General features: G+C 36.5%; 2 protein-coding genes across 3 annotated transcripts; one reads left to right on the forward strand and one right to left on the reverse strand.

Moving 5' to 3' along the window:
- Positions 1-1505: 1505 nt before the first annotated feature.
- LOC127429229 (choline-phosphate cytidylyltransferase B-like) lies at positions 1506-7792 on the forward strand. The gene is made up of 8 exons (XM_051678118.1): positions 1506-1676; positions 3599-3698; positions 3828-3944; positions 4297-4448; positions 4556-4634; positions 5326-5468; positions 6823-7011; positions 7151-7792. Exons 1-8 carry the CDS (start codon positions 1575-1577, stop codon positions 7346-7348), a joined length of 1080 nt encoding a protein of 359 aa, XP_051534078.1. The 5' UTR covers positions 1506-1574; the 3' UTR covers positions 7349-7792.
- Positions 7793-8672: 880 nt separating this feature from the next.
- Positions 8673-18613, reverse strand: LOC127428918 (pyruvate dehydrogenase (acetyl-transferring) kinase isozyme 3, mitochondrial-like). 2 transcript variants are annotated; one of them, XM_051677594.1, is made up of 11 exons: positions 18395-18613; positions 16459-16600; positions 14613-14684; positions 14189-14373; positions 13930-14019; positions 12862-12939; positions 12672-12748; positions 12390-12491; positions 12152-12265; positions 11968-12081; positions 8673-11188 (listed from the first exon to the last, which is right to left on the reverse strand). In XM_051677594.1, exons 1-11 carry the CDS (start codon positions 18495-18497, stop codon positions 11045-11047), a joined length of 1221 nt encoding a protein of 406 aa, XP_051533554.1. In that variant the 5' UTR covers positions 18498-18613; the 3' UTR covers positions 8673-11044. The 2 variants fall into 2 exon arrangements, with proteins under 2 accessions (XP_051533554.1, XP_051533555.1); XM_051677595.1 differs by lacking the exon at positions 14613-14684.
- Between the last annotated feature and the right edge of the window lie 712 nt (positions 18614-19325).

Raw genomic sequence — 19325 nt, forward strand, 5'->3', positions numbered from 1 at the left:
AATGAAGCTGTCAGCTGAGGACATGTGAGGCGTCAATTTCTCAAACTAGAGACTCTGATGTACTTATCCTCTTGTTTAGTTGCACATCTGGCCTTCCACTTCTCTTTCTGTCCTTGTTAGAGCCAGTTGTGCTTTGTCTTTGAAGACTGTAGTGTACACCTTTGTATGAAATCTTCAGTTTTTTGGCAATTTCAAGCATTGTATAGCCTTCATTCCTCAAAACAATGACTGATGAGTTTCTAGAGAAAGCTGTTTCTTTTTTGCCATTTTTGACCTAATATTGACCTTAAGACATGCCAGGCAACTCAAAAACAAACACAAAGACAATGTTAGCTTCATTTAACTAACCAAATAGCTTTCAACTGTGTTTGATATAATGGCAAGTGATTTTCTAGAACCAAATTAGCAATTTAGCATGATTCCTCAAGGATAAGGTGTTGGAGTGATGGCTGCTGGAAATGGGGCCTGTCTAGATTTGATCAAAAATGACTTTTTTTTTCAAATAGTGATGGTGCTGTTTTTTACATCAGTAATGTCCTGACTATACTTTGTGATCAGTTGAATGCCACTTTGGTGAATTAAAGTACCAATTTCCTTCCAAAACAGCAAAATCTGTACATTATTCCAAACTTTTGGCCGCCAGTGTATATGTGAGCATATACATATATACAGTGTTAATTTTTTATTATGTGTATTATATATAGAAGAACAACATATGATCTATACGGAGTACATAAAAAAAAAAGTGGCTGGTAAAAATCAGTGGCTGGTAAAATTACAAAAAACAAAGCAAACAAACAAGAATAACCACAAAAGAGAATGAAGTGTTCAAAAATGTAATTGTATCACTGGTAAGTATCATTAGTAACACTTTACAATAAGGTTACATTCGTTTAACATTAGTTAATGCATTAGGTATCATGCCTAACCATGAACAATATATTTTTTACAGCATTTATTCATCTTTGTTAATGTTAGTTAATAAAAATACAATCGTTCATTGTTAATGTTAATAAAATAAACTTTAGATTTTTAAAAATGTATTAGTATATTTTGAAATTAACATTACCAAAGTTACTTTTTAACATTAATTTTAACAAAATTAATAAATGCTGTAAAAGTATTGTTCATTGTTAGTTCATGTTAACTAATGTTGTGAACTAATGTTAACAAAGAGAACCTTGTTGTAACTTTATCATTTAACTCATTTTCGACCAAAATGCCATATAGAATCTTTTAAAATTGTGGTCTCATTATAAATACATAATATCTTAAAATAATAATAATAATAATAATAATGTTTTTGTTTTGTTTTTTTAATAAAAAATGCACAATTTTTATTTAATAATAAACAAGATTCTTTTTTTTTTTTTTTTTTTTGGTGAACCCAAAACAGTGTATGTACAATAAGCTCCATTAAAAAAACCTAACCTTTGCTCTTTTGCATTGTCACAAGGGTCAGAGTGACTGGCGAGTTATCTGTACCAGAGTAAAAGCAAAGACTTTGTCACACATCTGGCAGGTTGAACCAGTGCAAAGCTGAAAGCCTGGGTGGATAAAATAAGATCTCTACCATGGTGAACAGTAGACGGAATGGATCCCGTGCTAATGGAAATGCTGGTCAAGGAGGGGTTCAAGCACAGCAACAGAAGCAACGCAAGCGGCAACCTGTTAAGGTTAGTTTGAATAACATATGAAGCTATACTTTTCATAACCTGACCATATAACAACTATTTGACATGGATTTTGCTTCTATACATTCTAAAGATTCTTAACCATTAAGTAGCTGCCCTATTGGACTACATGAAGTGATTCCATTTCATAAAAACAAATTGCATTTTTTTAATCATTTTCTTTTTAGCGCTGCCTGCCATAGGTCTACAACAATATGATGTACAGTTGTTTATTCACCCATAAAGGCTTTAAAATTGGACTTGCAACAATAAAGCCTTTTAGATGGAAATAACATTAAATCCAAAAGAGCAGCAAATAGCTTTTCATCATTGCCATTACCCTTATGTAACTTAAAATGTTTGTTATCTGAGTGCATGGTCCAGATTCCAAGCCAGCTGTCATAGAAAGTATTATTTTAAAAACAACTCACAGCTGATATCCAAACTTTGTATCCACCAAGCAGTGGTGACATATGATTATTACTGTCCATATCTGTCTGACAGTGGCCCTGTAAAGGGTTCCCTCCTGAACACCTGATGGTTCAAAGAGCAATGACAACATCACAGATAATTTGAAGTCCATGCACATACTCATTCATGCACATGTTTATTTAACACCTGTGCATGTACAAAGCGCTTATGGTCAGCATCCCTTATCACAATTCAGATAGGAAAAGATAACTGAGTATACATTAAATTTAACATTTCAAGGGAGGTAAAGAAATAAGCAAACCCAATGAGTACAAAATGTAGAAGTTTGTGTACTACCAACAATTGTTCAATAAAAGCAGTAACTTTGTAAATGTGTTAATTGAAGGCATAGATTTCTTTCGAAGACCAAGTGTTTCATTAATGGGATAGTTTCTCATTTTCTCACTTTCATGTTGATCCATCCCTGTTTGTTTTTACCATGGAACACAAGAGGAGAAATTTTGAAGAATGCTGACACTGCTCTTTTTTGAAAGTGAACGGTGACTCAGTCCCAAGCATTCTACCTAATATCGGGTTTTCCAATTAATCAGTGCAGATAGTTGCTTTTTGGAGCTATCGGTTATCTGCAAAAATCTATGCCGATAGTTGTTGATAGGTTGTTATTATGATTAGATAATCAAGTGTTCTAAATTTAAGCATGCAAAGAAAAGTGCAACTATATGGAAATGTGCCCCATCAGCACATACATAATGTCTCTAACTTCATATTTTGTGAATAATAATAAACCTTATTCCTCATTAAACCTCAGCTGGTGAAATATATAGGCTATAAAATCTTAATTTAGTTAATACTTAATATAGAGCATTGTAACAGGGCAAATTCGCCGTCATTTCAAAATAAGAGTCCCTGGTGTGTTTAAGGCTTGTTTATAGTGAAAAGTCCCATGTTATGAACCAAATCTTCATTTTTTACAGGTTATTATAGGGATTTTGGTTAAACAATAACCTGCGCCTGGAATTTTATTCATTTTGGAATCTTGTAGCCTCTGTGTCTGTGCCCGTCATAGTAAGGAAAGAATAAGACAATTTTTAACATTCTATAAATCAGTTTTTAAAAACTATCGGCTGATTAGTCGGTCATCAGTCTTTCCCACCACCTTAGTTATCAGTATTGGCAAAATCCACTATCGGTCGACCTCTACTACCTGACATCTCCTTTTGTGTTCCATGGAAGAAAGAAAAATGGGTTTTGAACAACATGAGGGTGAGTAATTGATGACAGAATTTTATTTTTCATTTTTGGATGAACTATCGCTTTAAGAAAATTAAGATGTTCAATTCAACCCAGACATCACACTACATTTTTCTAATTCTAAAGGTAGGAGAAAACACCAAACCTTTGCTATGTAGCTCCTATGTTGCTTCATTGGCACTTATAAAAAGCATCACAAATTTCATTAAAATGCTTCACAACAACCAATATTTCTCTGTCAGGCTCTGAGGGAAGCAGCCATCTTTGCTAAAGAATCAGGCAGTGCCTCTGACACATCACACGACAAAGTGACTTTAGCCCAGGCTCGCCGTGGCACTCCAGGTGAGAACAACTAGCTAGTGTAGATATAAGGGTGTGCATTTGTACATGACCAAGGATGAGAGTTAGAAATTGATTTGGAGAATCCATAATCATAATTCTCTTAATTAAATAATTTTCCTTTTTGTGTAGCCCATCGGCCTGTACGAGTGTATGCCGATGGAATCTTTGACCTCTTCCACTCCGGTCACGCACGGGCTTTGATGCAGGCCAAGAATTTGTTCCCAAACACACAACTGATTGTTGGCGGTAAGTCACAATGGCACACACATGAACTCTCGCCAGTTTTCAGTTTTCACAACATACACCGTGTCATTAAAGGAAACGTTCACTCAAAAATTATAATTCTGTCATCATTTACATCCTCATGTTGTTCCAAACCTGCATTACTTACTTTTATGCGTGGAATAAAAAAGGACATGCAGGTCGATTGTTAATCTCAATTCACTTTCATTGCATTTTATTTTTTTTCATACAATGAAAGTGAATGGTGACTGAGACTAATATTCCACCTAACTTCAAAATCATACAGGTTTGGAACAACATGAGTAAATGGTAAATGGTTTTCATTTTTGGGTGATCTTTTTCATATGTCTCTTAGTTTGCAGTGATGCCCTGACACACAAGTATAAAGGCTACACGGTGATGACAGAGGACGAGCGTTATGAAGCCCTTATACACTGTCGCTATGTGGATGAGGTCATCCGTGATGCTCCATGGTCCCTTAGTCCTGAATTCCTTAAGAAACATTGGGTAAACTCTCTAATGTACATTTATGCGTAGATCAACTTGCCATTTTGTATGACCCTGTACTCTATCATATCTATCATGGTTTGTTTATTTTAATGCTGTCTTCTCAGATTGACTTTGTGGCACATGATGATATCCCATATACCTCTGCTGGATCAGAAGACGTCTACAAACATATCAAAGAAGCAGGTAAAAGCTTAAAGGAATGTTCGGGTTCATTACAAGTTAACCTCAATCGACAGCATTTGTGGCATAATGTTGATTACTACAAAAAATTATTTATTTAAAAAAAGCAAAAATTGAGGTCACAGTGAGGCACTTACAATGGAAGTGAATGGGGACAGTTTTTGGAGGGTTTAAAGGCAGAAATGTATTATAATTTTATAAAAGCACTTACATTAAATTCTTCTGTTAAAACTCATGTATTATTTGAGCTGTAAAGTTGTTTAAATTGTAATTTTTACAGTCATTTCAGAGTTTTATGGTTTGTTGACATTGTCATCATGGCAACGAATTTGTACAATGGGCTATAACTTTACACAGAAAAGGTCAGAAAGCAATTTTATCACACTTAAATCCTTTTAACACAGAGAGATTATGTCATGTAGCTATACTTTTGAAACAGTGATTATTTTATCGTTGGCCCCATTCACTTCCATTGTAAGTGCCTCACTGGTACCTAGAGTTTTGCTTTTTTTTTTTTTAAGAAAAGAAGGGATGTGTCAAAATACATTTTTGTGGTAATCAATATTATGCCACAAATACTGTCGATAGAGCTTAACTTGTATTAAACCCGGAATATTCCTTTAATAGCAACAAAGTTGCACAATTAAGGAACTACAAGGACACATCAATATGTGTTTCTTTGTATGTTTGTAAGGAATGTTTGTGGCCACTCAAAGAACGGAAGGAATTTCTACCTCTGACCTCATCACACGCATTGTTCGAGACTATGATGTTTATGTCAGACGCAACCTGCAGAGAGGTTACACAGCACGGGAACTAAACGTTGGTTTCATCAATGTAAGAGAGTTACACACTTGCTTCACATTGCAATATCATTACCATAACTCTGTTGAAATGTAAGAAAACATCAGAAAAGTTAAGAATTCTGGGCTTTAGATAAAAGATGAAATTAAGTACAGTTACTAAAATCTATTTTTTAATTTTTTATTTAATTTCCTGGAAACGCATCCGGGCAATTATTTTCTATGGAAACAAGTGGCATAAAATTACAGCTCCTATCTACTTGAATAGGGAAAGACCGGTCTCCAAAACGGTCGGTCAAGATTACAATCTAAGAACATACACTTAACACAGTTAAAGAAACGGTTCACCTAAAAATAAAAGTTCTCTAATCATTTACTCACCCTCATGTCATCCCAGATACATATGACTTTCTTTCTTCTGCAGAACACAAATCAAGATTTTTAGAAGACTATTTTAGCTCTGTAGGTCCATACAGTGCAAGTAAATGGGTGCCAAAATGTTTATTGAAAGCCATTGAAATAATCATTAAATGCTGCCCTGCTGAAAAGACCAGCTAAAACCAGCATAAGCTGGTTGGCTGGTTTTAGCTGGTCACCCAGCCTGGTCATAGCTGGTCAGGCTGGTTTTAAAGGGGTTTTGAACCCTTTTTTTAGCTGGTCAGGCTGGCCTCAGCAGGTCTTAGCTGGTCAGGCTGGTCATACTGAACTTAGCTGGTCAGGGTGGTCTTAGCTGGTCTCCCACAAGGCGTCCTTAACGCCTCGTGCGCAGAACTCGCACTTCCGCATTAGACAACTGGGAAATTGCACGTGATGAAGTCTTACGAGTTTATGCAAACAGCATCATGCAAGACCATACGAAATAGCCAACTCGTCAATTATGTACGATTTTTCATGAGATCCACCTGCGTTTACTCACGCGACTCTCCACTTCAGCGCTGCTAAACCTGATGTGTGTCGCTCATTGAGCGGCTCGTGATAAGTGGTGGTCGTGTGAAGGGTTTGTCCTGGCTGCGTGCTTCTGCTGACTAGCGCTGTTTAGTCATACTTTAAGATTTGGCATGCAGCTGCGAAGGACTTGTCGATAACATGTCGATAATTCATACTCCTGTCTCTCGCTGTCATTCATGTAAGAGTGAGTGATTATTATAAATGCCACCAATGGTGGATCAAACAATAATTTGCGGACCCCCTGCGGTACCACCACGGACCCCCTGTAGAAGACCCTTGATTTATCTGTTTCTCAGCCACACCTATCATATCACTTTTGAAGACATTGATTTAACCAATGGAGTCTTATGGATTACTTTTATACTGACTTGGAGCTTCAAAATCTTGGCACCCATTCACTTGCATTGTATGGACCTTTCCCAACTCCTTTGCATTAATAGGAGAAGAAGTACCGTCTGCAGCAGCAAGTGGATAAAATGAAGGAGACCGTGAGGACGGTGGAGGAGAAGTCCAAACATTTAGTGCACCGTGTTGAGGAAAAGAGCCATGACCTCATACTCAAATGGGAGGAGAAATCTCGCGAGTTCATCGGAAACTTCCTTGAGCTGTTTGGTCCAGATAAAGCCTGGGTAAGTGATAGACAATAACAAAACACTGAGGCATTACTCATAAATTCTGGCTTAGAAGATGGTAAAGAAGACATAATGTTTGTCATTGCTTTAATAGCTGTAGATCTTAAGAGCACTCTTCTTTCTTTGTGCTCTGCAGCACATGATTCAGGAGCGAAGTGGGCGTGTTCTCCAGGCTCTGTCCCCCTACCAGACTCCAGGTACGTCTCCAAGCTCCAGCCCCACCAGAGAGCGCTCTACATCACCCATTTCTCACTGGCCTATCCTCCACTTCCGCTCACAACCAACCAATGATGTCTCCGTCAGCAGCAGCGAGGGTGACGAGGACAAAAAGTAGATGAATGCTGTGTTTCACACACACTTGTTCTTGTTTACTGTACTCATGCAATAAAATGCCTCATATTTGAGATTTACAATGGCATGCTGCTCAAAGATCCAAATTGACTTAATAATTTTTCAACAAGCCATGTAAATTTCAAAAAGCCATGATTTGTATTTACTGCCAGTTGTGGAAAACAAAAACAGAACTGAACACTTAATAACTTGTCTGTCAACTTAACCCACTAATTAAACAAACAAAAAACAAAAATGATGGTTTCTTTTTTTTTTTTTTTTTGGACATTGTATTGAGTAGTGCCATAGTATTCCATGGTAAATAAATATAGAAATCATTTAGAAACATGGTTTTACTATCAGAATTCTTCTGCTGAATTTAAAAACTATTTTATAAATAATAAAATAAAATACAAAATCATGCAATAAACTGTACTTTATGACCGTCTTGGGATTGTCATTCAATTTTTAGTAATCATGAAAGCTTCCTTATATATATATATATATATATATATATATATATATATATATATATATATATATATATGCAAATGTTATTGCTGTATTTTTAAACAATGACTTAAGCGTCAACCTAGTTGTTTTCATTGAAATGAAGGACATGCTGGTGACCTACTGTATAAGGGAGTGTTTTAATAGGCAGAAAAGTTGATTAGATAAAACATGATGATAAGCACATTGGGAAATATGGCATGACATGGTTGTTTAAGAAGCAAATACGCCATGCAACATACTGTACAATTGTATATGTTTATAATCTTATGATGAATGGAATTTTATTTTTTATAAATAATTTAATATAAATAATTTATAAACAAATTTGTAAGCATGTAATTCTGGTTCTGTTCACTCCATCCCCCTCCAAAAAGTCTTATTTTATTCCACTAGATGACAAGTACTAGAATAAAGAATTTTCCCTCTTATCACCTTCCATCACAATATGCAGATCTGAAATGTAGGTGGCGCTCTAATGCATTTTAGCCCAATAGACATTCAGTCTATTTTTCAATTCATGCACCAACCCCATTGTTTCATCGAATATCTTGGCCTCTGAGTGGACTACAAGCTCAAACTAAGTGTAATTAGAAAGCTGAGATCCTCCCATTTGCAATGATAACATCATTAATTAATAGTTTATCATCATTAATCAATAGTTTATCATCAATAGTCGATAACATACAGGTGCATCTCAATAAATTAGAATGTCGTGGAAAAGTTCATTTATTTCAGTAATTCAACTCAAATTGTGAAACTCGTGTATTAATTAAATTCAATGCACACAGACTGAAATAGTTTAAGTCTTTGGTTCTTTTAATTGTGATGATTTTGGCTCACATTTAACAAAAACCCACCAATTCACTATCTCAAAAAATTAGAATATGGTGACATGCCAATCAGCTAATCAGCTCAAAACACCTGCAAAGGTTTCCTGAGCCTTCAAAATGGTCTCTCAGTTTGGTTCACTAGGCTACACAATCATGGGGAAGACTGCTGATCTGACAGTTGTCCACAAGACAATCACTGACACCCTTCACAAGGAGGGTAAGCCACAAACATTCATTGCCAAAGAAGCTGGCTGTTCACAGAGTGCTGTATCCAAGCATGTTAACAGAAAGTTGAGTGGAAGGAAAAAGTGTGGAAGAAAAAGATGCACAACCAACCGAGAGAACCGCAGCCTTATGATTGTCAAGCAAAATCAATTCAAGAATTTGGGTGAACTTCACAAGGAATGGACTGAGGCTGGGGTCAAGGCATCAAGAGCCACCACACACAGACATGTCAAGGAATTTGGCTACAGTTGTCGTATTCCTCTTGATAAGCCACTCCTGAACCACAGACAACGTCAGAGGCGTCTTACCTGGGCTAAGGAGAAGAAGAACTAGACTGTTGCCCAGTGGTCCAAAGTCCTCTTTTCAGATGAGAGCAAGTTTTGTATTTCATTTGGAAACCAAGGTCCTAGAGTCTAGAGGAAGGGTGGAGAAGCTCATAGCCCAAGTTGCTTGAAGTCCAGTGTTAAGTTTCCACAGTCTGTGATGATTTGGGGTGCAATGTCATCTGCTGGTGTTGGTCCATTGTGTTTTTTGAAAACCAAAGTCACTGCACCCATTTACCAAGAAATTTTGGAGCACTTCATGCTTCCTTCTGCTGACCAGCTTTTTAAAGATGCTGATTTCATTTTCCAGCAGGATTTGGCACCTGCCCACACTGCCAAAAGCACCAAAAGTTGGTTAAATGACCATGGTGTTGGTGTGCTTGACTGGCCAGCAAACTCACCAGACCTGAACCCCATAGAGAATCTATGGGTATTGTCAAGAGGAAAATGAGAAACAAGAGACCAAAAAATGCAGATGAGCTGAAGGCCACTGTCAAAGAAACCTGGGCTTCCATACCACCTCAGCAGTGCCACAAACTGATCACCTCCATGCCACACCGAATTGAGGCAGTAATTAAAACAAAAGGAGCCCCTACCAAGTATTGAGTACATATACAGTAAATGAACATACTTTCCAGAAGGCCAACAATTCACTAAAAATGTTTTTTTTATTGGTCTTATGATGTATTCTAATTTTTTGAGATAGTGAATTGGTGGGGTTTTGTTAAATGTGAGCCAAAATCATCACAATTAAAACAACCAAAGACATAAACTACTTCAGTCTGTGTGCATTGAAATAATTTAATACACGAGTTTCACAATTTGAGTTGAATTACTGAAATAAATGAACTTTTCCACGACATTCTAATTTATTGAGATGCACCTGTATATTTCTGATTATATTTTTTAGCATGCTTATCCTGCTGGACCGCATATTTGGTTCTGGACATCTTAGATATAACACTGGATTATTCACACAAGCAAGCTCACAAACAAGTACTATTTTAGTTATTTGGGGCTCACAGCAGCAGTGATTGGCGCATAAAAGAGACGTTTGTATTTGATGTCTTAAGCATATTTCACTTTGTGATACTTTTGAAAATAAAGGGCAACAAAATAAACTGTATATTCGCATTCCTGAGAATGCGAGCTTTCATTTTATATATGATTTGTCTATTTACGTGCTATTTGAAAGACTTTTATATTCATATTAATATTTCTACCACATGACCTCTAGGTGGCGCTGATTTGCAATGCAAATTCTTTTAGGCTTTATTTATTTATTGTGATTGTTATAGTGATGGTTATCTATTCTAAGCTTTCAAACGATACCACATATGTCTGACTTAGTATTCGGAGACTTGAACATTTTAAGCATAAACTTAAAGGAGACAGATATTAAAAGAAATTAGCCTTGAGACTTGTGAATAGCTGCGAGAATAGTCGTGCCCCTTATCATAAAACTGCAGGGTTTTGTAACAAGTATTGTATCCAAACCATGCCTTATTTACAAGCTTGTTATACGCTGCTCTAGCAAATGCCTTATAAAACATGCTATATGGCAATTCATACAGACAAACCATAATGTTCTTCTGTCTGTTACATAAATCCAACACTCTTCACACATTCACTACTATATCATTTTTTTTTTTTTTTTTTTTTTTTTAAAGTCAGAAGTGGCAGTAAGCACCAAAAATAAATGCCAAAGATAAGTTAGCCAAATATATTTCTTTCTCCAGCAATGATCTATATGAGCTTGGCAGCTATAATTTTGAAGCAGCTCCTCAATAGCTAGCAGGTACAATAAAGTCATCTGTTATTTTTATGTGTGGATGCATCTCTTGGGTCACTGCTGGGGTTGCTCCAGTCATCAGCCTCAGGACCTGTCTGGTAATGTCGCCATGCTGACTTATTGAAAACTGGAAGACGCTCAAAAGATTCACTGGAAAGAGCCTGTGGTGAGAAAGACGTTTTGTAGTTTGTAGTGGAGGCCCACAATGTGTATGGTAATAACAATGTCACAAATTCCTTTTCTAACAAAGTCAAAACCTACTTAGATGTCCACCAAGTATAATTAAATATAATATGTTATATGTATACTGTATATAATATGTGTAATATGAATTAAAATAAGTTCATATAAAGTATATATTAAATGTATATAATACATCCATGTGTATTTATATACAGTAATATACTATATATATCTATAAACTATACATTTATGATATATATATATATATATATATATATATATATACTGTATACATTGTGAAACATATTTAAATGATATCAGTTAACGCAACTTTGGCAGCCCTGAAATACTAAAATTACAATAAAACAATATTCTGAAACTAAAAAACACAGAGAAATTAATAGATATTATATAGCATGAAAACTAACAAAACTGTAAATAAAATGAATGCACACATTGAAAATAAAATTAAAATAAAAACTACATTTAAAATTTCTAAACAATAATAACTCTAATTCTTTATGGATATGGCATGAAGAACACTGCACTGTGCACTGCAACAAGCAACATTTTTATTTAGACAGTAGAAAGGCTGGACAGTGATTTTAATACCACTTCACCTCAGCGTTCATATGATGACTTACACAGCTGTCTAGGTAGGAAACCAACTAGGTTTTGAGACTGAACCAATCTGAGCTACAAGTTGTGATCATTTATTCATTGTGATCCAAATGCATAGACTTCTCAGTAGAAATACCTTTAGATGAATAACTGCATCTGTCCCGACCCCATCAATTGAGTACAGGTTCAAGTCTCCCTGAAAGTAGCGTGCATAGAGTCTTGAGATTGGTAAGCCATAGCCAAAACCAGCCTGCAGATAAAATATAAACAGGTTATGTAAAACCACAAACACAGTCTTATGCTGTTTGGTGGGTAGTTACCAGTGGGACAGCAGTTTGTGAGAGATCCAGACGTGGTGCTGGGGCAGTGGAGTACATGTAATTGAAGAGACGATCAATCTTTCGCAAGGGGACGCCCCCACCTTGGTCACTTATCTAAGCAGACACACATAAACATCAGTTAATTAAATTGTGATCACTATTATGTCAGTTTTGAGTCAGAATGATGTAAGCTATTTTATGTCTTTGAGAAATGGGCTTGAATAGGATAGTGTGGAACCTTTATTGAGAGGTCCTCTTTTCCCAGAGTAACCAGTGCTTCCACTGGAGGAAGCCCTTCGCTGTTGTTTTCATGGAGCTCTACTGTGGCCCGCATGGAATTCTGCACAAAAATAAGCACAAAATATGGTGACACTCAAAATATAGCAAGTAAAAGGAATAAAATAGCATACTCAAGCCCACCACAGAAGAACCACAGCATTTCCAAACCAGTACTTTCAACCATTCTCTGCTACTCCTGAGGGACAGAAAATAAACTTAGTCTACTGTCTATTTCTCTTGCCTTAAAGAGCTCAAACAGCATGTGGAACAGATGAGAGGGCACATACACCACCTGTATAGGCTTCTTGGGCGTTTTGGCTAGCAGATAGAGTGACATAAATATATAAAACAGAGAGGCATACATGACGGATCATAAGCAAGTATGATACTGATATCCTTTATATAAGCCATAAAACGGTTATCAGTCTTACAGTTGAATTCCTTGATCTTCAGTTCAGGTGCCATCATGTAGTACTGCTCACAGAGCATCTTTGCTGTTTCATATGCATCTGGGAGGAAAGATGAGATGCTTTAAGCTAAGTACAAGTGCAAACAAAAACACTACAGTCACTAAGTGTATTTCATGTGCAACAACACGCTGCTAATGACTAAATCTCAGCTCATTTACACGAGCATCACTGCATTTACATGAGATTATCATCTGGGTTTTTTTCTGGTTTTGCCATGACAGAGATATGTGCACAATAAGCCATCAGAACGATGGTAGAGAGGTGTTTACGAAATTGGGGTAATGGGCAAAAATGTAGGTGTTCCAATCGGGTTTTGCATAAACTGTTTATGACCTTTACCCAATAAAAAAATCAGTTTAACAGTTTTTTGGGGGATAGTTCACCCAAAAATCATTTACTAACCCTCATGCCATCCCAGATGTGTATGACTTTCTTACTTCTGCTGAACACAAACAAAGTATTTTAGAAGAATATTTCAGCTCTGTAGGTCCAGAAAATGCAAGTGAATGGTGGCCAGAACTTTGAAGGTCCAAAAAGCACATAAAGGCAGCATAAAATTGATCCATATGACTCCAGTGGTTAAATCCATATCTCCAGCAGTTTTATGATAGATGTGGGTGAAAAACTGATCCATTTTTAAGTCCTTTTTTACTATAGATTTTCCTGTAGGTGGCGATATGCACAAAGAATTTGAATCGCCAAAAACAAAAGAAGAAGAATATGAAAGTGAAAGTGGAGATTTATGGTAAAAAATGACTTAAATACTGATCTGTTTCTCACCCACAACTATCATATCACTTCTGAAGACATGGATTACACTTGTGTTCAGCAGAAGACAGAAAGTCATACACATCTGGGATGGCATGAGGCTAAGCAAATGATGAGAGAATTGTATTTTTAGTGAACTATCCCTTTAAGTTGTTTACATGACCTTAGACATTTTCGGCATTATCTGTGTAAGACTGTGCGTGGTAACTCACTCACAGACATCCTGTGTTTAAGTATCGTGAAAACTTTTCTTTTTCTCACCTCTCACCACCTCAGCTACATTGCAGGCAGGGTCAATGCTTCCAATGTGTTTTGGTTGCGCAAGACAAGCTGCATCGCCGAACAGGAGAGCTGCAGCAGGATAAGAGAGCTGCTTATTGCTGGATAAATGATCAGATTCAGATTATAAGAGTTTGTCAGAACCTAAAAGAAGTGAAATTCAGATGTCTAAGCAAAATGTATTAACAGTATGAGGATATTTCCTTCTGCAGGCACTGTGTAGAAAGAATGTGTCACCCACTGTGCTGATTAATGAGCATGCGAAAAGAAATGCGATTGGTGTAGAAGCGGTCCAGGAAGTACTGAACATTGCTGCTGATGAAGGGATCAAAGCCAAACTTCTCTTTGTATTCGATGACACCTTGGGCCATTGTGGGGACCACATCATTGTGCCTGTTCCGAATCTTAATCAGGGTCTCTAGGAAGCTGAAACCCACAAAAAGAAGACAAGAAAACAATTTAGCACAACAGATTAGAAGACAACCTCACAATCTTATCTTTACCTTTGGAAGAGTTCAGTTCTTTGAACATATGCTGTTATTATCTAATAAACATAATAACACTACAACATTTGGGTAAAATGAATTCAGCAAAAAACATTTAGCATAGTTTTCTCTGAAAAACATGACAGCATGTTTGGGATATTATAGAGGTCCCAGACTCACTCATTGAGGGTTCGGGGATCCTCTGGACTTCTTGTCTCGTACTCGAACAGCTCTTCAAAACTCTGGCTATACCTGATACCACAGAAAAATATCCCCTGTATTTTCATTGATATGACGTCATTTGACCCCTTGACCTTGTGTCTATGGTTACTCTGTCTTTCTTCTCAAAACCACCAGCTAGTGCATTAGAATCTATAATAATTTTCCAAACCTAAAGACTGCACTTGACATTCCCAACACTTCTTTTCTGCCGAATGAAGATATAAATTGAAAACATATGTTTGTTAAATCATATGTTTGCTATTTATTTAAGGTGATGTGTGTCATTTTTCTATGTTCAAGGAATGTTCTTGGTTCAATACAAGTTAAGCTCAATCAACAGCATTTGTGGCATAATGTTAAGACAAAAAATAATTTTGACTTGTCCCTCGTTTATTTAAAAATAAAGCAAAGATTGCGGTTACAGTGAGGCACTTATAATGTAAGTGAATGGGACCATGAACATTAAAATACATACTGTTTTAAAAGTATAGCAACAAGACATAAACATTATACGTGTTAACATGATTTAAGTGTGACAAAATCAGAGATTTACCAGTGTTGCGGCATCTAGCAGTTTACAGAGTTTACCGGCGGCACGCTGTCATGACAATGGTTAACAAATGTTTACAGGTATAATGCTTGTCTAGCGGCTAAACTTTTGAAACAGTATGTATTTTAATGCTTATGAACTGGCCTGATTCACTTCCAGTGTAAGTAAACTAAAATAATGTCAATAATTTTTTATGGTAATCAACATTTTGCCACAAATGCTGCTGACTGAGCTTAACTTGTGTTCCTTTAAAATACTTCCTATCCCAACTTAAAGGGTTAGATCACCCAAAAATGAACATTCTCTCATCATTTACCCACCCTCAGGCCATCCCAAATGTGTATGACTTTCTTTCTACTGCAGAACACAAAAAAATATATATATATATATTAAGATACAATGCAGATAAATCTAAATATTTAAGTCCCCTTTTTTTTTTTACTATAAATCTCTACTTTCACTTTCACTTTAAAAGTGAAAATGAAAGTGTAGATTTACAGTAAAAAAAAGGATTGAAATATTGATCTGTTTCTCACCCACACCTATCATATCACTTCTAAAGACATAAATTAAACCACTGGAGTCATATGGATTACTTTTATGCTGACTTTATCTACTTTTTGGAGCTTCAAAGTTTTGGTCACCATTTACTTGCATTGAATGGACCAACAGAGCTGAAATATTCTTCTAAAAATCTATGTATACAATGAAAGTGAATGTTGTTTAAAATTCTGTCTAACATCTCCTTTTGTGCTCCACAGAAGAAAAAAAAGATGCATGGGTTTGGAACAACATGAGTGAATGATGACAACACTTTTTATTTTTGGGTGAACTATACCTTCAGTAGGTAGAGACAACTTTAAGTAAACCATTTATAAAGTAGGTTGATTACCCTGAAAATACACTGCTCAAGCAAAGACTGCTGGATTTATTTAAGCAACCCGATTCCTGACCAGCCAGACACGACAACATTTGCTCAAACAATGGCGTAAATTTGGGGCGGGACTATTTGTTTGCCTAACCAATGAAGGACGGGAGGAGTGTTTGAGAAACTGAAAAAAAAAATAATCCTTATTTTTCCAATTCCATATGGTGATGCAGAAATGACACACTTCACCTTTACATTTCTCCTCTTCGTCTGCTGCTTCATAACCGCTTATTTGCAGGCACTTATTTGGTCATGTTTACACCGAAACCAGTCACTGTTTACTCACAGCTCACACTCATCATCACACTGTGCCCTGCCCCCCTCACCAGGAATGGGCCAGTTTGACGGAAGGCTGGCTGAGAAGATTGGCAGGCAGTAAGGTGACTTCCCTCATGGTATTGGCCAGCCTCACTGCCAGTTCTTTCCGCAGGAACATGAAGGAGGTTTTCTCACATGCATTTTCCCTGCCTTATTAAATAAGAAGAGTGGACAAATTATTCTTTGTCTTTTGTGTTTGAGTCTCTGTATACAAAAGTGTGTGGTTAAGCTACATTGAACAGCAGCTTCAGTATTGTTATCGTTTTGGTATCGTTGTATTGGTATTGGTATCGTTTCTCGCCAAAGATTTGAAAGACTTAAGGGAGTCATTATAAATATTACCAGCAAACAAAAATGCCCCTGAATAACAGTAATCAATCTATTGAGAGCACTTGAGAAGTAATAAAAGTGACACTTTAAATGCTCTGCCCTCAATAATAAACATTTGTAATCACACACTGAACTGAGGATAATGTTCATGTTGGACTAACAGAACTACACTGGTACATTTGATTCTTAATATGCATGCAACTATTTGTAGCAACATAATTGAGCCCTTGTGTGGTTCTGGTTCAAAACACACTTTAATGTTACCACCTGTCCTTTGCAAAACTGGACCAAGTTTATGCACTTATGACACAAGGTAAAGTATGTAATGTAGAGTCTATTTTTAGTTTTTTGTAGTGGCGCCAAAAGGGCACGACATCAAGAGTTTTAGCTTTCACTTGACCTTAAAACGCAAAGGGTGATATCTAATATAAATATAGTCAACTTGATTAAATCACGCAGAAAACGCTGTAAAATAAAAAAAGAGTAATTATCAAAATATGGTGACAGACAAACATGTCCCTTGACTTTTCAGTCATGAAAATGATTTCAAATAGTCAAGAAACCCCCATTTAGAAGGCATCTTTTTATAACCTGACCTTTTATTCAATAATTTGAGATGATTTGACACTATTTTGTTTTACAAATTTCTTTTGAAAATATATTTGAATTTGTCAGTTGCCTGAAAAAACCCTTGTCCCCTTCATCTGGTACACCACTTTTCATCACTTTTACAGTTATTTATGCATTTATTTTTTTTACTCATTTTGTTTTCTCAGGTCAAGCATTAGTGCACAGCCTAACAAGTGTGCAAACAAGCAAAACAAAAAACGTAATTAATCATTTAAATAATTTTAAAAGAATGTCTGTCCTTTAATTTCATGTCATTGGTGTTATGAATCTTAAAAATACAAAAAGTAGAAGAAAGAACTTCAAAGGTCAAAGTTCAGAGGAAGAAAAGGCTGCTCAAATGTGCATAGTAGTTTTCCCCATGCTGAAAAAATTATTAATTTACATTTTAACTGAAATTAATTCACATGATACATTTAAATGTATATTGTTTAATGTTATTGTGAAAGATTTTGATTGAAAAACTTTGATTTAATTGTATGATTTATTGATTTTAGTCTGATCAGTGGTGTATGCTTTGTGATGCTTTAACAAAATGATTAGAAGGTTCAAGAGAATTCATCAATAGTGTTACAATCCTTCTTTCAGCCAAAATAAGTAAACAATAAAATAAAGAACAACAGTCAAGTTGCCCTTTATAATTAAAAATAATGTCAAGATGTTAAAAAATGTTTTACCCTCAGCTTTAAATGGGCGAAAACTGAACTGAGCTGAATTGAAAATGTCAATATTTTGTAAATCGGAAAGTCAACATTATTAGATAATGGCCCGAAGAAGAAGAAGAAGAGAAAAGAAGAAGAAGAAGAAAGCATTCAGAATGAGACGCACAGTAGAAATGGTTGTGATCGCAAATTCACTACGATAACGAGACAATTCCCCATCTGTTGCATCAGTCGATACTTCCGCTCAATGTTGTTATGCATTTATCGCAATGTCGTGCTGGTTCTCGAAACAGGCGAATAACAAGATATTGTTTACATTACTTACCAAAATCCAGGAATTGTTTGATTGACATCGGTGAGGGCGAGAACCTCGAATAATACTCAATTTTGTGCGTGACATCTTTCAGTAAAAAGTGAAACAGTTTCATGATTATGAAATAAGTCTGTAGCACAGCGTCTATTAAGCTTGAGTCTGACGCCCACTCCTGACGTAAAGAGGTGACACAGCAGATTTGGATGTCATATTTCACTCATTCAGCAGATCACGTACCATTTCGTTGCTATTTTATCACATGTAATCGCTTGGGATTATCTAATCCTCGGCACGTGACATGTAAACCAGCAAGGGCGACATGCCGAACCTATTTTTCGAGGTGGCTCCACTGGCAATCCTGACACTTTTGATAGATCCTACAAGTGGGGTATTCTCACTAAACCTGTCAAATTTAATCCAAAATCAGTGCATAAAAGTATGAAATTATATTTTCCATTAAAAATAAAAGAAGTTTACATTAAGCAGCATTAAGATTTTTAAAATGTAGGCTAATAGTATTTTCAGGACCCCTATTTTTACCCCAATTCAAATGAACATAAGGTGACTGGATGATTTATCTTTACTCTTCCCAATGTTAACGATGATTCTCGGGCCTGGAGTCGCGAGTTCGAATCTAGGGGCGTGCTGAGGGACTCCAGCCAGGTCTCTTAAGCAACCAAATTGGCCCGGTTGCTAGGGAGGGTAGAGTCACATGGGGTAACCTCCTCGTGGTCGTGATTAGTGGTTCTCGCTCTCAGTGGGGCACGTGGTAAGTTGTGCATGGATCACGGAGAGTAGCATGAGCCTCCACATGCAGTGAGTCTCCGCGGTGTCATGCACAACGAGCCACGTGATAAAATGCACGGATTGACTGTCTCAGAAGTGGAGGCAACTGAGATTTGTCCTCCGCCACCCAGACTGGGGGAGTAACCGTGCCACCACG

This window comes from Myxocyprinus asiaticus, chromosome 38, assembly GCF_019703515.2.
Source record: "Myxocyprinus asiaticus isolate MX2 ecotype Aquarium Trade chromosome 38, UBuf_Myxa_2, whole genome shotgun sequence".
Classification (NCBI taxonomy): Eukaryota; Metazoa; Chordata; class Actinopteri; order Cypriniformes; family Catostomidae; genus Myxocyprinus; species Myxocyprinus asiaticus.